This window comes from Pseudorca crassidens, chromosome 5 (genome assembly GCF_039906515.1).
Source record: "Pseudorca crassidens isolate mPseCra1 chromosome 5, mPseCra1.hap1, whole genome shotgun sequence".
In the NCBI taxonomy this organism is placed as follows: Eukaryota; Metazoa; Chordata; class Mammalia; order Artiodactyla; family Delphinidae; genus Pseudorca; species Pseudorca crassidens.
Window position 1 is genome coordinate 89,374,585 of NC_090300.1, and position 25,102 is coordinate 89,399,686.

Consider the following 25,102-nt stretch of genomic DNA (forward strand, 5'->3'; position numbering starts at 1 on the left):
AGGGACGGCTACCGTCGCCATGGGTAACTGAGCACACACGTTCCGCCTGCGCAAAGCCTCCTGGGAGTGGTGGTTCGACGGCGCCCCACACCTGCAGTCTTTGTGGGCAGAGGAACTACAACTCCCAGGGAGACCCGGAAGCAGTCTAGGCAAAGGAGCGGTTGTTTCAGCTTTGGTCGAAGTCCGGCCCTGAGCCTGGAAAATGCTTGTAGCGCCCCAGGAAAGGACCTCCTCAAGAGAGAGGTCGGGGCTGAATGGATGGAAACAGTTTACAAGGAAGCCGAGTCTCACCAAGGTGATCCGTTCCTATCGGGAGCTCTTGGAGAGGAGAGGGGAGGGGAGGCGGGGACCGGCCCTAAGGCCAGCCGCAGCCCCACCTGCGCGTCCTCCCTCTTGCCCCAGGGGCATCATTACCTGGTCCGCTCCTGCCATGACCCACTGAGAGCCAGCACTGCGCTAAGTGAAGGGGGCCTAGGAACTTTGGGGCTTGGTTACCTTACGGCTTTGATGGGCAGCGTCGTGGAAGAACTGTTTCCATCTAACGCTTTTCTCAAAAACCGGAGAGTCTTGATAGTGCCCATCCCGGTGAAGAGAATTCGAGAGCTATCCCGGCTCCCCACCACTCCTGGTTTTAGGGATGTTCCCACACGGTTTAATTTCTTTTTCTTTTCTTTTCTTTCATTCTTCTTCTTCTTTTTTTTTTTTTAATGTTTTGCAAATCATAGGAAACTTCTTTGTTGGAGGGGTAAGATCTTCACCTTAAGTCCTCGGCCTCATATTCCTCCCCTTCTAGTTTTACATAAAGTATCTAAAATGAACTCAGAAATGCAAGTGCATATTGACTATATCAATACTTGATTCACTTGAAAATCTAAATTGTAGAAACAATCAAAAAATAGATCCTCTTTATATTTGCCACCTTCTTTGATGCATTAGCATCCAAAGACATGGAAAACTGATAACCCCACTGTAAACTTGAAACGTGTAAATGACATGTGAAAAGTCACAGTCACACGGAGTGTGCTTTACACAGACTACTTTTTTTTTTAATTAATTAATTTATTTTTGGCTGCGTTGGGTCTTTGTTGCTGCGCGCGGGCTTTTCTCTAGTTGTGGCGACAGGGGTCTACTCTTCGTTGCAGTTCGCGGGCTTCTCATTGCAGTGGCTTCTCTTGTTGTAGAGCACGGGCTCTAGGTGCTTGGGCTTCAGTAGTTGTGGCTCGCGGGATCCAGAGTGCAGGCTCAGTAGTTGTGGCGCATGGGCTTAGCTGCTCTGCGGCATGTGGGATCTTCCCGGAGCACGGCTCGAACCCGTGTCCCCTGCACTGGCAGGCGGATTCTCAACCACTGCACCACCAGGGAAGCCCCACAGACTACTTTTTTTAACAGTCACAAAAATGAATGCTTTAAATGTAAATGGGAGTACCAAATGGAGGACTTCTCAGCTTACAGCTGTTTTCACCCTTAAGTTACCCCTCCTTAAAAAATATTCGGTAGACATGTGGCGTTTCTGTGGCCCCTAGGCAATTGTGCTTGCAGGTTATTCTAAATATACCAGCTAAATAATGCACTGGACATACTTTACTTGGTGAATATCTTGCGCCAGATGCTGGAGTGTGCAGACTGGAGCATTAAAGAGACTTGGAAACAGAGTCTGCTCCTGTTGTACCAGTTCCATAATAGAGTGGATCCAAAGTAGGTTATGGGTATAAACTTGATGATGAAAGGTAAAAACTGGGGACAGTTTTGGGGACCCCAAAAGGAAAGTTTTTGCTGCTAGTGCTCATTGTTACTACCTAGAGGATAGAAAGGTAAAAAACAAGAGATCCTTGAGGTTCAATTGTGTTTGAATAGGATCAGCTGTTTCTTTGTTGCAGCGACAAAATTATTCAGCAGTACAGCTGCATTAATTAGTTATCTGTAAGGTGCTTTGTAGGTGAAGTGTTATATAAGTGAATGATAGTGTTATACCTTTCCCTCCTGTATGTGTCAGCATGCTCGTTTAGATATTCCCTTATTTATTGAAAAACCCACCTGAATTATTAGCAAAGCAAATACCTCTATTTGTTAAGTTGCTATTAGAGGGAATTCTGCAAACTTCTGAGAGTTAACAGAGAGTGAAGAAAGCAGGTGTCCTACTGGTCTGATTTCTAATTTCAGATTAATATCTGACTGACCTGGGTAGAAATTTATATGATTTCTGCCTTATTTTTGCTCTGTAAAACAGTGGAAGATTGGTTATCCCTCACTCTACCCCCCATTTCTTATTGGACCAAACAATTGCTCTAGGTAAATACAAGTTACTCATGAAAAGGGGGGTCTGGGGAGAGGCGCACACCTTTCTCCAAGCAGATTTGTTTCCATGACACTTGAATAACCTGGCTAATTAATCAGTGCTTATTTGGGTTTTTATAAGGAATATTATATGTAGCATTCCTCTATCTTGGCTCTTAACCCTGGGGAGCTTTAAAAAAATACTGACACATGGGCCCTACCCCAGACCAATTAAATCAGAATCTGGAGATGGGCCTAAGTAAAAGATAAAGCAGTCAGAAGTTGTGCCAGAGAAGGCTTCGTGTTTTCTTCATCCTACCAGCATTCTGTATTTTTTTTGTTGCTGAACTTTCTAATGCAATGCTTTGGGGAAAGACTAAAGGACGCTTGTCCACAGGCTTCAACCAGAAAGACAAATTAAAATGGCAAAGTTGATAGATACATTGCTGGGTACTAATATTCTGTATATATTTTCTACAGCCTGTGTTTGACCCTGACAATGTGGAACACTGGATTAAGGTAAGGATATTTCATAATTAAGATAGAAAGAGAATTAAGAGTCACACATAGTCAGATGGAATAGGAATACTAATAAGTCTCCATTTTGCGTATATTTTGCTGTTTTCATTCCCGTGTGACTATATATGTTGCCTTAGTTTTGTACTATAGTACATTTTCATGATTTTGTGGCTTCTATAAAAGCATGAATGACAAGATAACAGGTAGACATCCCTTTCAAATGCCATGAGGATCATCTGAAGAGGATTAAAGGAGGAGGGGAGGAGAAGCCTTAGGAGAGGACATTGTGGCTTTCCCCAGTTAATTGGAAAGAACGTACTGTAGTTACATTGACCTGTGGGACCAATACAATAGGTAAAAGCTATGCATGCATCACAAGTAAGAATCTTCTAGTAACTAAAGCAATCCAGAAATGGAGTGGGCATTCTTATAAACAGATGGATTTTCTATCACTAGAGGTATTCAAGTGGGTTCTAAGTGGTCACTTAATGCTAGGACTAATGAGGAATATGTTTGAGCGTTGAGTGGGGGTGGCGAATGGTGGTGGATTGTGTTAGATAACCTCTGAGGTCTCTTCCAGGCCTGAGACGTATATTTTTGAGTCCAAGTACCATTTAAGGTGAAAGTACCATTAAACCACTTCTGGTGCGTGCCTCCGAGTGTCATTTTGGCAGCTTGCCATACTCATTTGTGCACCACCTGTTTCAAAATCATGCAATATCTTCCTGGGAAAATATCCTTCTGCCTGGTAGTATTTTGAAGAGCTATTACTTATCAAAATTGACAGGCATTATGAGCACCAGGCCAGGTGGAACCTAGGACAGATATAATCACTGTTAACCATTTTTTCATCCAGCCAGTATTTATTAAGTTCCTGCCAAGTACTAGCCCACTATGTTGGGCACCGGAAGTAAAACAGTACACGGGGCAGGTACAGTTTCTGCCCTCCCAGAGTTTATAGTCCAGTGGGGGGCTAAACAACTTACTTTAAATTGTTGGGAGAATTAAGGATGCAGTGGAAGCTCATGGCGTGGGGCGATCATATAAATGGGGCCAGGGAAGCTTCCTGGCTCCTGCAGAAGGCCTGACTTAGAAGACAGTAAAATGGGTCCACTGTCATGGAGGCTAACCTCTAGGAAGCCCACTTCTCAGTCTCCATCAGGCTCAGCTTGCGTGTCAGTGTTGAAAGTCAGAATGCCAAGCCTTTGCAGGGCTTAATTGTACATTTAGTCACCGTCTCCTCCAGAGGGGAAGATGTGGGTAAAATAAAAGGATAAAATTCTACTGTGACTTTTCTGCACCATTTTCCTCTTTCATGCAGCTGTCAGCCAGCTTGACTTGGTTAGATTTTATCATTCCTCTAAAACTTCTGCAGTAGCTTTCTCCATTATACCCTCAAATCTCCCATCTAGAAAAAAATCAAGAAGTTCTCATTTCACCATTCTGATTGCCATACTTATTTCTTTTTCCTTTCCAGTATCTTTGGATGTATAGCCTGGACTCCTTGCCTTTGTGTTTTTATTATCCTCTTGTGTCCAAAATTATTTTCCTTCAGTTTCTACTTCTTACCACTCCACAGAAAGTTGTCATAAATGACTTCCCGAGTAAATCCAGTGGTCCATTCTTTGTCCTCAAACTTTTTCAGGTCTGTTTGATACAGTTATCATTTTTTTATTCTAGTTATCACTTTTTTATTCTAGAAATTCTCTCCTCCATTACCTTTTCGTGACACTGTTTCCTCTTGCTTCTCTTTTTTTTTTTTTTTTTGGCGGTATGCGGGCCTATCACCGTTGTGGCCTCTCCCATTGCGGAGCACAGGCTCCGGACGCGCAGGCTCAGCGGCCATGGCTCACGGGCCTAGCCGCTCCGCGGCATGTGGGATCTTCCCGGACCGGGGCACGAACCCGTGTCCCCTGCATCGGCAGGTGGACTCTCAACCACTGCGCCACCAGGGAAGCCCCCCTCTTGCTTCTCTTAATACCTCTCTGTTCACTCCTCTGTCTTCTTGTCTGATTTTATTCCCTAATATATTCCAACTCTGGGTGTACCCTAAACTGTTACAACTTCTAGAACTAAGATTTCCAAATCCACTTGAGTGGACCACTCACTCAAAATGGAAGAGGGGGACATATATGGAAAGATAATGTGGGAAACAGATCTCTCCAGAGTGACCTCATAAAGAGTAAATGATACTTTCTTGACTCTAACCCTGATTAGATCATTTTTCTTCTGATTCATATCTTTTCCCATATGTTCTATTTTCTACATCTTTTTCAAGTTACCCTTGCCTTTTCAACTTTATTCCTGTGCTTCTGTCTAATTCAAACTTAGTATATGAAACCTTTGAGAGTTTAAAAGGCAAAGCCCATGGCAGGTTTTGACAGTTGTACTACCAGTCTTTCCACGAAGGGCATGAGGAAAAATCATTTTCAAAATAGGTCAGACAACAACATAAACTATGGGAAAGTGTGGCTTTTTTGAATAACTCTTTAACGTAGTCATTCTTTAACAAACACTGATGGGGCATCTGTTATATACCAAGCACTGTTCTAGGTGCTAGGGGTTTCACGCATGAAAAAGACAAAAATCCCTGCTTATGTTCGAGTTAGGGGAGACGATAAACGATAAAATACGTTATAAGGTCATAAGTGCTACAGAGAAAGTCAGAACTGCTGAGGGAAACTGAGAGAGCCAGGAGGAGGGTGTGTACAATTCTTTAAGAGGTAGTCAGAGCGGGCCTTGCTACGAAGGTGACATTTGAGTAAAGACTTGAGGAGGGAAGGGAAAGAGTAGTACAGCCTTCTGGAGGAGAGCAGTCAGAGGGGAAGAAAGCACAGAGGCTGAGGTGGGAATGCACTTGGCACGTTTAAGGAGGAATAAACAAGGAAGTCAGAGTGGCTGAGGTAGAGTGAGCAGTGGCAGGAGCGGCCAGCGAGCTTAGAGAGCTCACAAAGGGCCTGATGTTGGAGGACCACAGAGTATGTCATGAGGACTTCGACTTTTGTTCTGAGGGAGCTAGGGAACCATTGAAGGGTTTTGAGTGTAGTTAACAGGAGATGGCTTTCATTTTAAAAGGGCTTCTCTGCCTGCTATGGTGGGAGACTATTCCAGAAAACATGTCAGGAGATGGTGGTGCCTTGGACCAGGGTGATAGCACTGGAGGTAACAAGAAGGGGTCATCTTCTGGATATATTTTGAAATTAGAGTCAACAGATTTCCTGACAGATTATGTGTGGGATAACAGAGAGTGGATTCAAGAAGGCCTCCAAGATTTTTGTCCTGATGAACTGAAAGAATAGAGTTGTCACTACCTGAGTTGGAAGGCTAGGAACACAACAGGCATGGAGAAAAACCAGCTTGTGGGGTGAGGGGTGAAGTCGGGGGTTAATTGTAAAATACACTTTTTATACCATGCAGGTAAACCAAAACACCAGGAGTTTGACCACCTTTGCTAACCCCTTCCCCGTTCCTGTGAATTTGGCCATACTTTTACTAGATTCTCACTGTTGAGTTAAAATATTCCTGATTACTGCAGTTCAATGACTCTGTTTATCCCACTTTTTTTGAACTTACAGTTTCCCTAATATATGATGGGAAGTTCCTTTCAGAGGTAGTAATTTGAGGAAGTGTAGCTACCTGCCTGTGGTTCATATTCATATGCAAGTCCTAGTGACATGGAAACTAATAAAATATTACATATTTTTTAAAATAAAATATCCAGGTGTCAGGATCCCATTACTAATGCTCTAAACAAAAGTTATCTAAAGCTTAAATTACCTTTTGTTCAAATATAAACATTGTGAACACCTGTTAAAACTTGGTAAAATACTGTAATTAATTGCATATTTAATGAATGAAATTATTTAGGGTGGATGTTTAAACCTCAGAGTTCCTTTAAAAATGGAAAAATGAAAGTATCTTGGTAGTTGGTAGAAAACCAGATTCTTAAATACGAGAGAAATTCTTTAACCCTGAAGAAAGCTGTCATCTTAGTGGATTTTTTCTTTTTTTTAAAGAGAGTGGAGAAAGCTTCAGAATTTGCAGTTTCGAAAGCATTTTCTGCTGGAAATTCAGATTTATCCAGAAGGCTTTGGAACCAAATTGTAGATTTGGAAACACCTGAGCAAATAGAGGATCATGATGAAGTCTATGCAGAAGGTAAGAGAATACATTTTTTGCTGCGATGTTAACAATTCTTTGGAGTACAACTTACTAAAGTGTAACTCATAATGTATTTCAAAGTATGAAATGAAAGCTTTTCTTTCTCTTGTTCTTAATTTTTCTTTGTTTCTACTTCCCTGAAGCTAATTTACTCTAACTCCAATATTACAAGTCAGTTTACATTTAAGGCTTATTTTGTCTCTTGAAGTAGAACCACATCCAGAGGCAGTTTTGACATAACACAGTTATCTAGTAAGTGTAAGATATTAATCCTGTGGCACAGAGGGCAGCTTGTTAACTTGATCTACTATCATATAGATAATCTGACCACTAGTTTATAAATCAACTTTGTTCCTTATGAAGAGAGTCTAAAGCTGACCTCACCTCCCTGCCTCTGCAAAACATTTACTCCTCTGGAATTCAGTATTTTAGTTACTGATGCTGTGAGGAACCCCACTGTTTAGGGATGAAAAGATCAGGAGGGACCAGCAAAGAAGACTGGAAAGGAGCGGCCCCTGAGGTAGGAGGAAAGCCAGGGTACCATGTCCTGGAAGCCAATTTCCATTTGGATCATTTATGTCTCCAGTTTTTCAGATTGTTTCTTCATTTATTCAACATATATATTAAATTGTTACTCTGTGCCAGGTACTATTTTAGGCACTGGAAGAGCAGGTTATGAACAAGAAATGAAGTCTTTGCTTTCATGGAGTATACATTCTAGAGTGGGAATAAATAAAACGAAAACTAAATGGTCAGTTAGTGATAAGTCATCTGAGTTTGGACCTGAATAACAAGAAAGAGCCAGGTGAGCTGTGATGGAGGAAGAGCATCCCAGGCAGTGGGAAAGGTGGCATCAAGAATTAAAGTACAGAGAGACCTTCAAGATGACGGAGGAGTAAGACGTGGAGATCACCTTCCTCCCCACAAATACATCAGAAATGCATCTACATGTGGAACAACTCCTACAGAACACCTACTGAATGCTGGCAGAAGACCTCAGACCTCCCAAAAGGCAAGAAACTCCCCACGTACCTGAGTAGGGCAAAAGAAAAAAGAATAAACAGAGACAAAAGGATAGGGATGGGACCTGCCCCTCGGGAAGGGATCTATGAAGGAGGAAGAGTTCCCACACACTAGCAAGCCCCTTCACTGGCGGACACAGGGGCTGGCGGGGGGAAGCTTCGGAGCCACGGAGGAGAGTGCAGCAACAGTGGTGCGGAGGGCAAAGCAGAGAGATTCCCACACATAGGATCAGTGCCGACCAGCACTCACCAGCCCAAGAGTCTTGTCTGCTCACCCGCCGGGGTGGGTGGGGGCTGGGAGCTGAGGCTTGGGCTTTGGTCACATCCCAGGGAGAGGACTGGGGTTGGCTGCGTGAACACAGTCTGAAGGGGTTAGTGCACCACAGCTAGCCGGGAGGGAGTCTGGGAAAAAGTCTAGAACTGCCTAAGAGGCAAGAGACCATTGTTTTGGGGTACGCGAGGAGAGGAGATTCAGAGCACTGCCTAAACAAGCTCCAGAGACGGGCGCGAGCCATGGCTACCAGCGCAGACCCCAGAGACGGGCATGAAATGCTAAGGCTGCTGCTGCAGCCCCCAAGAAGCCTGTGTGCAAGCACAGATCACTATCCACACCTCCCCTCCTGGGAGCCCATGCAGCCCACCAATGCCAGGGTCCTGAGATCCAGGGACAACTTCCCCAGGAGAACACACAGCACGCCTCAGGCTGTTGCAACATCATGCTAGCCTCTGCCACTGCAGGCTCACCCTGCATTCTGAACCTCTCCCTCCTCCAAGCCTGAGTGAGCCAGAGCCCCCTAATCAACTGCTACTTTAACCCCGTCCTGTCTGAGCGGGGAACATATGCCCTTGGCGGCCTACACGCAGAGGTGTGGCAAAATCCGAAGCTGAACCCCAGGAGCTGTGCGAACAAAGAAGAGAAAGGGAAATTTCTCCCAGCAGCCTCAGAAGCATCAGATTAAATCTCCACAATCAACTTGATGTACCCTGCATCTCTGGAATACCTGAAAAGAACAAATCATCCCAAAATTGAGGCGGTGGACTTTGGGAGCAACTGTAGACTTGGAGTTTACTTTCTGCATCTAATTTGTTTTTCATTTTATGTTTATCGTAGTTTAGTATTTAGAGTTTATTATCATTGTTAGATTTGTTTTATTGATTTGGTTGCTCTCTTCCTTTTTTCTTTATATATATATATATATATATTTTTTTTCCTTTTCTCTTTTTGTGAGTGTGTATGTCTATGCCTCTTTCTGTGATTTTGTCTTCATAGCTTTGCTTTTATCATTTGTCCTAGATTTCTGTCTGTTTGTTTGTTTGTTTTTAGTATAATTTTTAGCACTGGTTCTCATTGGTGGCTTTGTTTTTTGGTTTGGTTGCTCTCTTCTTTCTTTCTTTTTTTTTTTCTTTTTTTAAAAATTTTTTTATTTCTAATAATTTGTAAACTATTTTTTATTTTAATAAGTTTATTTTATTATATTTTTTCTTTCTTTCCTTCTTTTTTTCTACTTTTTCTTCTGAGCCATGTGTCTGACATGGTCTTGGTGCTCCAGCCGGATGTCAGGCCTGTGCCTCTGAGGTGGGAGAGCTAAGTTCAGGACATTGGTCCACCAGAGACCTCCCGGCTCCATGTAATAACAAACAGTGAAAGCTCTCCCAGAAATCTCCAACCCAACACTAACACCCAGCTCCACTCAGTGACCAGCAAGCTACAGTGCTGGACACCCTATGCCAAACAAGTAGCAAGACAGGAACACAACCCCACCCATTAGCAGAGAGGCTGCCTAAAATCATAAAAAGGTCACAGACACCCCAAAACACATCACTGGATGAGGTCCTGCCCATCAGAAAGACAAGATCCAGCCTCATCCACCAGAACACAGACACCAGTCCCCTCTACCAGGAAGCCTACACAACCCACTGAACCAACCTTAGCCACTGGGGGCAGACACCAAAAACAACGGGAACTACAAACCTGCAGCCTGCAAAAAGAAGACCCCAGACACAGGAAGTTAAGCAAAATGAGAAGACAGAGAAACACACAGCAGATGAAGGAGCAAGGCAAAAACCCACCAGACCAAACAGATGAAGAGGAAATAGGCAGTCTACCTGAAAAAGAATTCAGAGTAATGATAGGAAAGATGATCCAAAATCTTGGAAATAGAATGTGGAAAATACAAGAAACGTTTAACAAGGACCTACAAGAACTAAAGAGAAAACAAACAACAATGAACAACACAATAAATGAAATTAAAAATTCTCTAAAAGAAATCAATAGCAGAGTAACTGAGAAAGAAGAACAGATAAGTGACCTGGAAGATAAAATAGTGGAAATAACTACCACAGAGCAGAATAAAGAAAAAAAATGTAAAGAACTGAAGACAGTCTCAGACACCTCTGGGACAGCATTAAATGCACCAACATTCTAATTATAGGGGTCCCAGAAAAAGAGGAGAAAAAGAAAGGGACTGAGAAAATATTTGAAGAGATTATAGTTAAAAACTTCCCTAATATGGGAACGGAAATAATCAATAAAGTCCAGGAAGAGCAGAGAGTCCCGTACAGGACAAATCCAAGGAGAAACATGCCAAGACACATATTAATCAAACTATGATAAATTAAATACAAAGAAAAAGTATTAAAAGCAGCAAGGGAAAATCAACAAATAACATACAAGGGAATCCCCATAAGGTTAACAGCTGATCTTTCAGCAGAAACTCTGCAAGCCAGAAATAGAAAATATAAACAGAATATAATATATTTATATTATATATAAATATTTATATATTTATGTTTATATAAATATATATAAATGTTTATATAATATAAACAGAAATAGAAAATATAAACAGACCAATCACAAACACTGTAATTGAGACTGTGATTAAAAATCTTCCAAGAAACAAAAGCCCATGACCAGATGGCTTCACAGGTGACTTCTATCAAACATTTAGAGAAGAGCTAACACCTATCCTTCTCAAACTCTTCCAAAATATAGCAGAGGGAGGAACACTCCCAAACTCATTCTATGAGGCCACCATCACCCTGATATCAAAAGTAGGCAAAGATGTCGCAAAGAAAGAAAACTAAAGGCCAATATCACTGATGAACACAGATGCAAAATACTAGCAAACAGAATCAAACAGCACATTTAAAGGATCATACACCATGATCAAGTGGGGTTTATCCCAGGAATGCAAGGATTCTTCAATGTATGCAAGTCAATCAATGTGATACACCATAGTAACAAACTGAAGCATAAAAACCATATGATCATCTCAATAGATGCAAAAGAGCTTTTGACAAAATTCAACACCCATTTATGATAAAAACCCTCCAGAAAGTAGGCATAGAGGGAGCCTACCTCAACATAATAAAGGCCATATATGACAAACCCACAGCCAACATCGTTCTCAATGGTGAAAAACTGAAACCATTTCCACTAAGATCAGGAACCGAACAAGACAAGGTTGTCCACTCTCACCGCTATTATTCAACATAGTTTTGGAAATTTTAGCCACAGCAATCAGAGAAGTAAAAGAAATAGAAGTAATCCAAATCAGAAAAGAAGAAGTAAAGCTGTCACTGTTTGCAGATGACATGCTACTATACATAGAGAATCCTAAAGCTGCTACCAGAAATCTACTAGAGCTAATCAATGAATTTGATAAAGTAGCAGGATACAAAATTAACACACAGAAATCTCTTGCATTCCTATACACTAATGATGAAAAATCTGAAGGAGAAATTAAGGAAACACTCCCATTTACCATTGCTACTAAAAGAATAATATACCTAGGAGTAAACCTAACGAAGGAGGAAAAAGACCTGTATGTAGAAAACTATAAGACACTGATGAAAGAAATTAAAGATGATGCAAACAGTTGGAGACATATACCATGTTCTTGGATTGGAAGAATCAACATTGTGAAAATGACTATACTACCCAAAGCAATCTACAGATTCAATGCAATCCCTATACTACTACCAATGGCATTTTCATAGATCTAGAACAAAAAATTTCACAATTTGTGTGGAGACACAAAAGACTCCAAATAGCCAAAGCAATCTTGAGAAAGAAAAACATAGCTGGAGGAATCAGGCTCTCAGACTTAAGACTATGCTACAGAGCTACAGTAATCAAGACAGTATGGTACTGGCACGAAAACAGAAATATAGGTCAATGGAACAGGATAGAAAGCCCAGAGATAAACCCACACACATATGGTCACCTTTTTTTGATAAAGGAGGCAAGAATATACTATGGAGAAGACTGCCTCTTTAATAAGTGGTGCTGGGAAAACTGGACAGGTACATGTAAAAGAATGAAATTAGAACACTCCTTAACACCATACACAAAAATAAACTCAAAATGGATTAAAGACCTAAATGTAAGACCAGACACTACAAAACTCTTAGAGGAAAACATAGGTAGAACACTCTGACATAAATCACAGCAAGATCCTTTTTGACCCACCTCCTAGAGAAATGCAAATAAAAACAAAAATAAACAAATGGGACCTAATGAAACTTAAAAGCTTTTGCACAGCAAAGGAAACCATAAACAAGGTGAAAATACAAACCTCAGAATGGGTGAAAATATTTGCAAATGAAGCAACTGACAAAGGATTAATCTCCAAAATTTACAAACAGCTCATGCAGTTCAAAATCAAAAAAAACAAACAACCCAATCCAAAAATAGGCAGAAGACCTAAATAGACGTTTCTCCAAAGAAGATATACAGATTGCCAACAAACACATTAAAGGATGCTCAACATCAGTAATCACTAGAGAAATGCAAGTCAAAACTACAATGAGGTATCACCTCATACCAGTCAGAATGGCCATCATCAAAAAATCTACAAGCAATATGTGCTGGAGAGGGTGTGGAGAAAAGGGAACCCTCTTGCACTGTTGGTGGGAATGTAAATTGATACAGCCACTATGGAGAACAGTATGGAGGTTCCTTAAAAAACTAAAAATAGAACTACCATATGACCCAGCAATCCCACTACTGGGCTATACCCTGAGAAAACAATAATTCAAAAAGAGTCATGTACCACAATGTTCATTGCAGCTCTCTTTACAATAGCCAGGACATGGAAGCAACCTAAGTGTCCATCGACAGATGAATGGATAAAGAAGATGTGGCACATATATACAATGGAATATTACTCAGCCATAAAAACAAACAAAATTGAGTTATTTGTAGTGAGGTGGGTGGTCCTAGAGTCTGTCATACAGAGTGAAGTAAGTCAGAAAGAGAAAAACAAATACTGTATGCTAACACATATATATGGAATCTAAATTTTAAGAAAAGTCTGAAGAACCTAGGGGCAGGACAGGAATAAGGACGCAGATGTAGAGAATGGACTTGAGAACATGGGGAGTGGGAAGGGTAACCTGGGATGAAGTGAGATAGTGGCATGTACATATATACACTACCATATGTAAAATAGATAGCTAGTGGGAAGCAGCAGCATAGCACAGGGAGATCAGCTCGGTGCTATGTGACCACCTAGAGGGGTGGGACAGGGAGGGTGGCAGGGAGACGCAAGAGGGAGGAGATATGGGGATATAAGTATATGTATAGCTGTTTCACTTTGTTATAAAGCAGAAACTAACACACCATTGTAAAGCAATTATACTCCAATAAAGATGTTAAAAAAACAAAAAAGTTAAAGTACAATCTTGGTGTGCTTGAGTAATTGAAGGAAGACCAGTGTTGCTTCAGCTACCCCATGGAAGTGAGCTTGCAGGAGTTAGCAGAAGACGTGTCACATAGGGCCTTATAGGCCTGGTGAAAGAATTTAGATTTTATTCTGAGTATGATTAGACATCATTGAAGGGTTTTAAGCAGAGGTGTAGTAGGATAATTTATTTAATATATGAAGAATGAATTATAAGGGAGAAAAAGAGGGGAAAGGGAGACTAGTGGGAGGCTACTGCAGTGGTCGCTGTGAGCTGTAATGGCACTTGGTCTTGGGTGGTTGGTGGTACTGGAGTTGGAGAAAGGAGATTGATTCAGAAATTGGCAAGGCTATGTCTTACCCACCCCTTCTCCCACCCCACCAATAGGAATACACACTAAACTTTAGCCACTCAATGTTTCCAAAAAGTCCTGTAGTTAAATATATATTTACTTACCCCATTTTCCAAGCTTCCTAGAACCTGAACTCTTTTTATCTTGAAATACATATTAATATCCTGAGAAACTAGTGATCCACATTAGAAAGTACTCATGTATGAATTGAACATGTGTTTCAAAGGTTTATATCCTTTTTTCCTACTCTCATCGGCCGTCTATTGATATTCAGTAAGAACTAGTGTTCTGGGGAACATACTTTGGGAAACTCTGCTTTGAGGTAGGCATCAAGCCTCTGATCCAACATGAGGCATTACTACAGTTGAACCCTCCAAGAGATGTTCTCTTTCCTTGTTCTTTCGAAGCACTTCATAGTATACCTCTATTTACTAATAAATGGCATTTAGTAGATCCAAATTATTTTACACATAATTTATTATAAATATGTGAACTGTTGTACACAGGGTTACTCAGTAAATATCTGCTCCCTTTCTCTACCTTCCTCTGAAAGCCAGTAGTGTCTGTTGCTAGCGTACTTTTTTTTTTTTTTTGGTGGTACGCGGGCCTCTCACCGCTGTGGCCTCTCCTGTTGCGGAGCACAGGCTCCGGACGCGCAGACCCAGTAGCCATGGCTCACGGGCCCAGCTGCTCCGCGGCATATGGGATCCTCCCAGACCGGGGCACAAACCTGCGTCCCCTGCATCGGCAGGCAGACTCTCAACCACTGCGCCACCAGGGAAGCCCGCTAGCATACTTTTTATACTTAGTTTCTATCACCTTGATTCATTTTTTTCTATTTTTACATATCATGCATTCCCATCTATGTTAAATGTCTCTTGGCATCATTTAGTATTTGGAAACACTCCATTCCCTTTGAGCTGTGCAATAATGATAATAACAATGATGAAGATAATACTGAAATAGACATTTTTCTTCTTTGAAACGCCCATGCCCTATCCATAAGAGCTGTATGATAATGATGAAAGTAATGCTAAAGTAGACATTTTCTCTCATAACTGTATAATTAAGAAGATTTTCTGAATGTCACTAAGAAAGAAATCCAAATGGCAGTTGGCTTCCAGGATATCACACTCTTTGATTTTCCTCCTACCTCAGTGGTCTCTCCTTCCTAGTCTACTTACCTGGTTCTGCCTTATCTCTTCAACTCCTAAATACTAGAGTTCCTCAGGGATTAATCCTTGAACCAGTTCTCTATCTACCTTCCTCCTTTGCCGATCTCATTCATTTCTATGGCTTTAAATACCATCTGTATGCTGACAACACCCACATTTATTTCTTCAGCTTGGACCTCTCCCTTGAAATCCAGATGATATAGCCAATACCTATTTGACATCCCTATTTGGATGTCTCACAAGCATCTCAAACCCAACTCATCTGATACTCCTGATCTTCCGTCCAAACCTGCTGCTCCCTTGGTCTTCCCTATCTCGGTAAATGACATCTCCATTCTATAGTTGCTTAAGCCAAAACCCTTACAGATTTTTCTCTCACATCCCATATCCAGCCCATCAGCAAATCATGTCACCTCCACCTCAAAACATTATGTTCTAGAATCTGAGCATTTCTACTACCTCCACTTCAGGTCTAGGCCATCATCACCCCTTTTCTGGATATTTGTCTCTCAACTGTTGTCTCCTGCTTCTGAGCTTGTCCCCATATAGTCTATTTTAACATAGTAGTCAGAGTGATGCTCTTAAAATATGTTACCTCTTAGCTCAAAAACCTCCCATTACATACAGAGTAAAAGCCAAAGTACTTATCTAAACAAAGTGTTTTCAACCTCAACACTGTTGATATTTTGGGCCAGATAATTTCTGTTGTGGGGCCTGTCCTATGAATTGTAGGATGTTTAGCAGCATCCCTGGCCTCTACCCAGTTCCCCAGTTGTAATAACCACAGATGGCTCCAGACATTGCCAGATGTCCACTGGGGAGTAAGATCACCCCCACTGCTCTAGAACCACTGCTCTAAACCTGATCCCTACATTACCTCTTCTACCTCATCTCTAACTACTCTCCCTTTACTCATTCCTCCAGCCATACCACCTCCATGCTGTTTCTCCAATACACTAGACACTCTACTGCCTTAGGGCCTTTGCACTTGTTTTCCCTCTGCACAGATTAATTTTCCCTTACATAGCCATATGGCTCACTCCCTCACTTCCTTCCCTTTTTTGCTCAAATGTCTTCTCAGTGAGGCCTCCTTTGACCACCCAATTAATTTAAAAGTATCAACACCCATCTTTCATTTCTTGTACACCATTTCTCCTTCTCCTGCTCTGTTTTTCTGACTTGCTTGTTCATTGTCTCTCTTCCCCAATTAGAACATAAGCTTCATGGTGGTAGGTTTTATTTTTCCTGTTTTGTTCACTGGTGTATTCCCAACATCTAGAGCAGTACTTGACACATGATAAGTGCTCAGTTAACGTTTATTGAATGAATGAAAACAGCAAATGAAGAAAGTCTCAGAAGTAAAAAGATGTTTTTGTTTTATTGACAGCTCAGGAATTGGTCAATGACTGGTTAGATACCAAACTTAAGCAAGAACTAGCAAGTGATGGGGACGGTGATACTGAAGACACTGTGTCACACATCCCTCCTGTGCCAGAAGCCAATGGACATTTGAAATATGACAAGTTCGATGGTAAGAACTTATTTAATTGTGCTAAGCTTTATCATCCAATGAATATGCCCAAGAAGTCTTTTTAATTGTTTTGAATAATAAATGATATGTTATTTGAGTTTTCTGTGTTTTGCTTATTTTTTAATTGGCTTTAATTTTTCTTGATTCAATTTAAATTATTTATCTGTATCCTCAGTAAATTCGTGGGTTTTTTTTTTTTTTAACATCTTTATTGGGGTATAATTGCTTTACAATGGTGTGTTAGTTTCTGCTTTATAACAAAGTGAATCAGTCATACATAAACATATGTTCCCATATGTCTTCCCTGTTGCGTCTCCCTCCCTCCCCGTGGGTTTTTTTAAATTAAAATATTCTATTATTTGTAATTCTTCTTATGATTATAATGGCAATTAATGCTGGTTAAGAGTGCCTCTTTCCATATATTGTTGGATGACCGTTTACTTTGATGGCTTTTAAATGTTTTACTATATTTAAACATTGATATCTCATTTTGTGTTTACAAATACTTCATATGTCTTTATAAGGGAGGTTATTACTTGTACACAGAGTTAGTGTCAGAAAAGTTAAATAGCTAACTTGTGAGGATTCCTCAGTTGTACCCAAAGAGTCTAAGTTTTTTTCCCTAAGCGTAAGGATAGGCATAGTGATGGTGGTGGCATCTTGCCATGCATGGCTCAGACACCCCTGATGAACTCATCTTGCAGCATTTCCCTTGTTTAGGACACTACAAAATCCCTAGCTCGCAAATCACAAAGTCATGAGCCCTTAAAGTTAGGGGACTCCTCAAGATCACCTAATCCAATCTACCCTCTTCACCCCCTTAGACAGAGATTCTTCTGTAGTATCCCTATTATGGGGTAATACAATCTCTGCCTGAACACCTCCCAGGATAAGGAACCTGCACTCTGGGAGGAGCCCATTCAGCTGTTGTGAGGCTCTAATATTCATAAATTCTCTCTTAGTTAGGAGAATTAGGATTTTGTCCTCAGTACCTTTTACCCGTTTGTGCAACAGAAAATAATATCATGTTCTCTCTCTCAAGAACAGTCTTTTCTTTTCTTGTGGGAGTTGTAATCATATCTGATCTTTCATATACATCAGTCTTCCTAGATTAAATAGCACCAGTACTCTCAACAGTTCTTTATATTACATTGTTTCTAGATATACTGATTGCCACCTTCTGGATGTTTTCTAGTTTAATGATATCATTATTAAAGTGAGGCATTTCAGTACATAATATTTATTCTAAAGCATGTCTGAAATATAATGAAACTGCTACTTTCTTTCATATGGTGCTAATATATCTAGTTATATCTCTTAGATTTGTTATTACCTTTTGGTATCTTATCAGGCCTCACTCATCTTATGCTTGTAGTATTACTTTTTTGGGGGATCAAAACATCGAACAAAAATATTACCCAGCCATTAAAAAAGGATGTTTATCAAAATTATTAACTAACGGACTTCCCTGGTGGCGCAGTGGTTAAGAATCCCCCTGCCAATGCAGGGGACATGGGTTCAAGCCCTGGTCCAAGAAGATCCCACATGCCATGGAGCAACTAAGCCCCAAAATATGTGAAGCATAAACTGACAAAATTGAAGGGAGAAATAGATAATTCAGCAATAACAGTTGGAGACTTAAGTACCCCATTTTCAATAATGTATGGAACTAAATAGAACATCAGCAAGAACGATTGCTAGTCATTAGGAAAAAGCAAATTAAAACTACCATGAATAACCACTACGCACCTATTATAATGGCTTAAATTAAAAGACTGATCATACCAAGTTTTGGTAAGGATATGGAGGAACTGGAACCCTCCTACACTGCTGGTGAGAATGTGAAATTATATAACCACTTTGGAAAACAGCTTGACAGTTTCTTAAAAATTTAAACACATAGTTATGTGATCCAACCATTCCAGTCCTAGGCATTTTCCCAAGAGAAAAGAAAGCAAATGTTCATACAAAGACTTGTACATAACTTTATTTGTAATAGCCAAAATCTGGAAGCAACCCAAATGTTTATCCCTAGATGAATGAATGAATAAATTGTGGTATGCCCATACAGTGGAATACTACTCAGCAATAAAAAGGGATAAACTATTGATACAACAACATGAATGAATCTCAAAATAATTACGCTGAGTAAAAGAAGGACGACCAGAAAGAGTACATAGTATATGATTTAATTGATACCAAATTCTGGAAAATTTAAACTAATCTATTGGCAGAAAGCGGGTCTGGGGTTGCCTGGGATAGGGCAAAGAGCATGGGGAGGAGTGAGAGGAAAAGATTGCAAATCTGCGTGAGGACCCTTTTGCAGCTGACAGACACATTCATTATCTTGATTGTAATGATGTTTAATGGTATCTATATATGTCAAAGCTTATTGCAGACTTTAAATATTTACAAGTTTATTATATATCAATTATACCACGGTAAAGCCTTTTTTAAAAAGAGCAATGGAGTCCTCAAGGATGTTTAGATCCTTGTAACATAAATGTAAAATTAATGGCTTTTAAATTTGGCAGTGAGGGAGTTAGTGACTTGGGTGAGGGCAATTCCTCATGAGTGGAGGTTTTTTCCTCTTAGTTGAAGGTAATTGCTGAGGGCTGTATTCATCCAGTTGGCATTATCAGTTACTATTTATCGAACACTCACAGCTTTGTATTTTTATTGTACCAGGATTATTTACATAAATATGGAAATTGTACTAAAATTAAATTTTAAAAAAATTAAAAATTTTTTCCTTCTTTGTTGTTGTTATGTTTCCCCCAGATTTATGTGGTTATTTGGAGGAGGAAGACGAAAGTACCACCTTTCAAAAATTCATAGACCATCTGCTCCATAAAGACGTGGTAGATTCTGGGATATTGGAAGATCTTGGAATGAATGAAAACCAAGACAAGAAGTGGCAGAAGGATCCTCATCTTACCATGGAGATGAGACATAAGCAGGTGGGAGGGAAAAGCAAAATTAAAATGGATAACAGGAAGCAATTTTTGTGTAACACATTTAATAAGCTTAAATAAAGACTTAGGCTTTATTGTGAAAAAGGGTGCCATCTGTGGTTTGGTTAGAAAGAATAAAAATAAAATATAAGAACTTCAGAAGAAAAATAATGCTCATAAGCTGAGGATAGGAAACAATTTATTTAAGAAAACCAAAAAGAGGAATAATTGATTTTGACCATGAGAGTGGTGAGCTAAACTTTATTAGTTTGGATGTGATACTTCCTATTATAAATATGTAGATTGGGTTTTGCTTGAATTTGGTTTTTGTATTGTGAGATCAAGATATTAATATCATGAATATTCTGGTGAATGTTATAATGATAATTCTTTTCTAGACAGTGGGAAAATTCACTTATTTTGTGATTATAATTTGAAAGGGAGAACAGAGCTGAATTAATCTAGTTCAGCTGTTTTGAATTAGAAAGGCGTATGGGAACTTTATTTTCTCCAAAGGGAATAGTAGGTTATAGGAAAAAGATTCATCTCAACACTTTGTAGAGGAACTTAAGGAAGTCCAAAAGACCAAGTCTTTTCCACATGTCCAGAACCAAGACCAGGGTAGTATTAATGTCTATATGTGTGTATGCTATCTTTTTATAACACTGAATTTCTGATTACTTTAAACCATAATGTATGCCAAAGCAGCACTAAGGATGTGAGAGAAACTGGAATAGATGCATGATCCTGGTTTGGATTTATGATAAAAGGGAAGAGAAAAGGTTCGGTAAGAGGTAGCAATTATCTAGAAGTCTTATCATAACTGAAGAGTAAGATAAGGGTAAAGTTAAATGAAGCAGGAAGGAAAGGACCACTCCTTAATTCATAGCTAGTCTAAAGAATTGGGTTTGAAAAAAATGATTGTGCTTATTCAGAAATATCTGTGAAGTTTGTGGTTTTGATTTCCAAATATGATCCAGAATCATTGATAAATTCAAATAAAGATAGAATTGAATAAAAGGTCATGATGCTCCTTTAAGGCAGTAAATCACTGTTCTAGCCTTCACAAAGTAGCCTCTCCAAAATATCCTTATTCTTTCTTAAATTATAATTAACATACAGACAGAGCTTAAATAAGTAACAGTAATGTACACCTTGGAAAATCTTATGGATCGAAAATCATTACTAAATAAGAATCCAGAATTTGGCATCCAACCCATTGGATTTTCAGCTTTTCTGTAGTGCCTATCGTTCCCAAATTGTTTGGAGTCATCTCGCCTGACTTCATTTAAAATTTTGTATAGGCCATTACCCAGTAAATAAATGAATTTCCCCTATTTTTCTGATAAACAGTGGGGTTCTGGGCCAAAATATTTCCAAGTAGTTGTATTTTGAACTTCAAAATGTGTTCTAAGGTTTTGCATATCCCTTTCTACTTGAAAGGCTGCATTTCACCCTTGTTGTATTCTCTTTAAGGTAAAAGAAAATCGCTTAAGACGTGAGAAACAACTGGAGCGCCAGAGAATTGAAAAGACCCTGAAAAAATCAGCCTTCTTAGAGGCTCAGTATCTGGTGCAAGAAGAGAAAAAAAGGAAGGCTCTAGAGGCCAAGAAAGAGGAGGAGGAGATTCAAAGGGAGATGGTAAAGCTGCGGAGGGAGATAATTGAGAGGAGACGCACTGTGGAAGAAGCGTGGAAAATGTAAGCCAGCCATGATGAGCAGCGTGAAGTGTTTTTGTTTAAGCAGTCATTTTGGAAGTACTTTAAAGGTCCTTAAAATGCACAGACAATGCACTAGTAAAACACAAAAGAGAAATCACCCACTAGTCCACCATCTTAACAAGTTAGCTATTTTCATTTTTCCATGTTTCCTCCTGGTCTTGGTCCCTTTATGAACTTAACTGCAACCATAAAGTACATTTAATTTGTTATTCTGCTTGTTGTAATAACCACATCGCCTGGAGTCCTAAGGTCTGTATATTACTCCACTGAGTTCCTATACCATAATTTATGTAATGACCTCCACTCCCTATACTGGTAAGCATTTCAGCTAATTTCAGATTTTTCACTAATAGTGCAGTGAGCATCCTTAAGCATAGAGCTTTTTCATTCTTTTGAATTATGTTCATAGGAGTATAATTACTGAGGTAAATTGTGTAGGTTTTTTATGACTTTTGAAACATTGCCAAATTCCTTTCCAGACGAGTTGTGCATATTTACACAATTCCTGACAGTGAGCCCCATTCAGCATTGGGGGAGATCATCATTGTCAATATTTTTGCACTTTTAATAGGTATTTTATTGGTTAGTGTGCATCTCTTTGTGTACCTGAACATCTGTAAGGTTGAACACGTTTCCTTATGCACGTTTGCTAATTATGCCTCATTCTATTGTGAATTGCCTCAGTGTCTTATCTTCTGATAATCATACAGAGAGTCACCATTGCCTTACTGCCACTGATAAAGAAAAAGAATATCTGACATAAGAGGGAAGTCAAAATGGTCCTCACAGGATGTGGTACTATTGGGTATCCTCATGCAGCAAATGAGCTTCATAAATGAAATAACTAATGTATTTATTCTGAGAAACAGCACTGGTGCATAAACTGCAAAAGCCTTAGGACAATGTGCCTGAAATGCCTGAATACTCAAACTGAGGAGCCAGAAAGACCTATTAGCCTGCCACCCCCTTCCACCCCCATCAGCGTACACAGCTTTTCCCCCTGTGTTCTTGACTGCTCTCATCCTACCCAGTTTAAAACAGCTCGGCGGTGGACGTGCATCTCATTCTTCCAAGTGCCAGGCTGAAGCCTCCTCCAGAGGCCTTTCCTTTCAGAAAGCAATCTCCAGTTTTTTAGTGAGTTCTTGCTAAGGTCAGCCTTGCTCTTCAGATTGTTCTCAAACCCTGAAGAATCTAGGCTGACCTAAAATAAATTGTGAAAACAAGTAGTATTTGATGGTAGCAGGAAGTTCTGCTCACAGTGGGCACTCAACAGACATTCACTAACCAGTCATTTCTTTTAAAAGTTAAAAGCTTATCCACATGGGGATATATGTATATGTATAGCTGATTCACTTTGTTATAAAGCAGAAACTAACACACCATTGTAAAGCAATTATACTCCAATAAAGATGTTTAAAAAAATAATAAAAAATAAATAAAAGTGGGCAAAAAAAAAAAAGCTTATCCACAGATACAGTGAAGAAGTGCAGTATTTCTAGGTGGACAGACTGGTTTAAACGTTCCAGAAAGCAATTTGGCAATAAACAATAATAGCCATAAAAATGTTATCACTTGACCAGGGAATTCCAGTCCTAGGAAAACTATCCTAAGAAAGTGATCAGGATCGCTTCTCGGCCTTTTGGCTAAGACCAAGTGTAGAAAGTGATCAGGAATCCAAAGATTTGTACACAAATATAATGAAAATAATATTATTTATAATAACAGACACTAATAAATATTGGAGAAATTAATAAATACTAGTTGTACAATGAAACAGCACCGACATGTTATCAGGGTTTTCTTCTGGGTAGAAATATGGATGGCTTTTATACATCTCCAGTGTTGCACAATGAGCAAACATTGCTTTCATAACAGATACGTATTTTGATTTTTTTTTAAAGACTACATCCATGGTATGAGAACTGTATTTCTTTAAATGCCCACTATGATCTGTCTGTAACTATCTAATATAACATTGTTATGGCATTAGTAAGTTTGGAAAGAGTCAATAAAATTTTATTGTTGGTAGGGCTTTTTAAATTTATTTGTAAGGTGTCCTAAATCTGCTGCATTGCATAGTTTCAAAGTATCTTCTCTAAGAGATTTATTGATTACAAAGGGAAAAATAGCAACTTTACACCGGAGAAACTACCTTAACCAAATGATGGTTCATATCACCAGTAATAAGATTGTGTGCCCCCTGTATGATATATGATAATTAATGAATGAATGTCTATAGATTATTCTGTCATCCCTCTCTCAATTTGAGTTTCCACAACTGTAAAGTGAAATTCAGAAAGACTGGTGACTTGCCTGAGTTTTCACAGCTGATTTGTGGCCAGAACCCATGAATCTAGATTCCTGACTAGATGCTATCTTTACTACGTCATTGATAGAATATATACCTTATACACTTACACACACCTGTGTAGTTTAATACACTCCAATAAGAAGGCAATGGCTATGAGCTGGCTTGGATTGCTGAGTGTAAGAGGGATGACCTGGATGAGAAAGAAAAGGTAGGTGAGTGAGAAAGAAATAAGCAGAAATATGAGCAACAAAGTTACTAAGAGATTCTTGTTAACTTGCCTGAAGTCCTTTTCCTTATTGTTACTAAGTTCTGTTTTTTCTCTTTCCAGCTATTTTAGAATTAATATAAATTCCATTTTCTCCTTATTCAGTAACACCTGATTCTTTTATTATTTTTCTTCCGAGAAACCTTGTAAAAACCTTGTGGGAAAAATGTCATTCCTTTCTTACCTGAGGGTCCTGTTTTGTCTACCCTTGTAAGAAGAGAGAGAACTTATGTCTGTATTAGAGAATACCTGATAGTTGTTATCCCTCAAATTTTGATCAAGGTATCACTCAATTTTAAACTCAATAAAAATACTAGGGGCTTCCCTGGTGGCGCAGTGGTTGAGAGTCCGCCTGCCGATGCAGGGGACACGGGTTCGTGCCCCGGTCCGGGAGGATCCCACATGCCGCGGAGCGGCTGGGCCCGTGAGCCATGGCCGCTGGGCCTGCGCGTCCAGAGCCTGTGCTCCGCAATGGGAGAGGCCACAATAGTGAGAGGCCCGCGTACCGCAAAAAAAAAAAAAAAAACCTTACTAAAATATATATAAGGCTTTCTCCTTTTCAGAGTACATTATAATTTTATTTCATTTAACTGTATTTTATAAAGGAATAAACTAAATCTCAAAAAAAATCACCCTACTTTGTAGTTTTAGGGCCAGATCTAAAAATCTCTATCTTCTGATGGAAAATTCAGTGTTCATTCCACTATGGTATGTTCTAATTACTCACTGTTAAGTCTATTATTCATACTTGTGTTTTTTAATTGTTATTAATAGAGAGAAGAAAAAGCAAGAAGAAAATTCTCCAAAAAATCCAGAGAAAGGCATGTTTCAAAGTGTTCATACTCTTCTGGATGAAGAAAAAATGGAAAAAGAAAGAAAGAAGAAACTGAAAGAGTTATTAATCCAAACTTTCAAGGAAAATCACCAGGTAGGAATTGTAATGTCTCTTTCTTCAGCATTCTGTAGCATAAATGACAAAGGGCTCCGTCAGAGATGGACAGTGTAACACTAAGCCCAGCTGAACCTTGTTACAAATACCAGAGTTGCCCACACCATTTGTTCTGTGCTACCCAGCTGGCTTAGTACACAGGGGAGTGCTTCAGTCCTCTATTCAGGGCTATTCTTATAT

General features: G+C 39.6%; 1 protein-coding gene across 7 annotated transcripts in view; it reads left to right on the forward strand.

Annotated features, from left to right (window-relative positions):
• Positions 1-83: 83 nt before the first annotated feature.
• Positions 84-25,102, forward strand: part of CCDC191 (coiled-coil domain containing 191) — a 100,267-nt gene continuing 75,248 nt past the window's right edge. For all 7 annotated transcript variants that reach the window (XM_067738849.1, XM_067738850.1, XM_067738851.1 and 4 more), the window contains exons 1-7: positions 84-295; positions 2,755-2,793; positions 6,810-6,951; positions 16,579-16,722; positions 19,504-19,682; positions 21,153-21,376; positions 24,748-24,901. In XM_067738849.1, the coding sequence (XP_067594950.1) occupies positions 203-295; positions 2,755-2,793; positions 6,810-6,951; positions 16,579-16,722; positions 19,504-19,682; positions 21,153-21,376; positions 24,748-24,901 (975 nt within the window). In that variant the 5' untranslated portion in view covers positions 84-202. The remainder of the gene's footprint in view (positions 296-2,754; positions 2,794-6,809; positions 6,952-16,578; positions 16,723-19,503; positions 19,683-21,152; positions 21,377-24,747; positions 24,902-25,102) is intronic.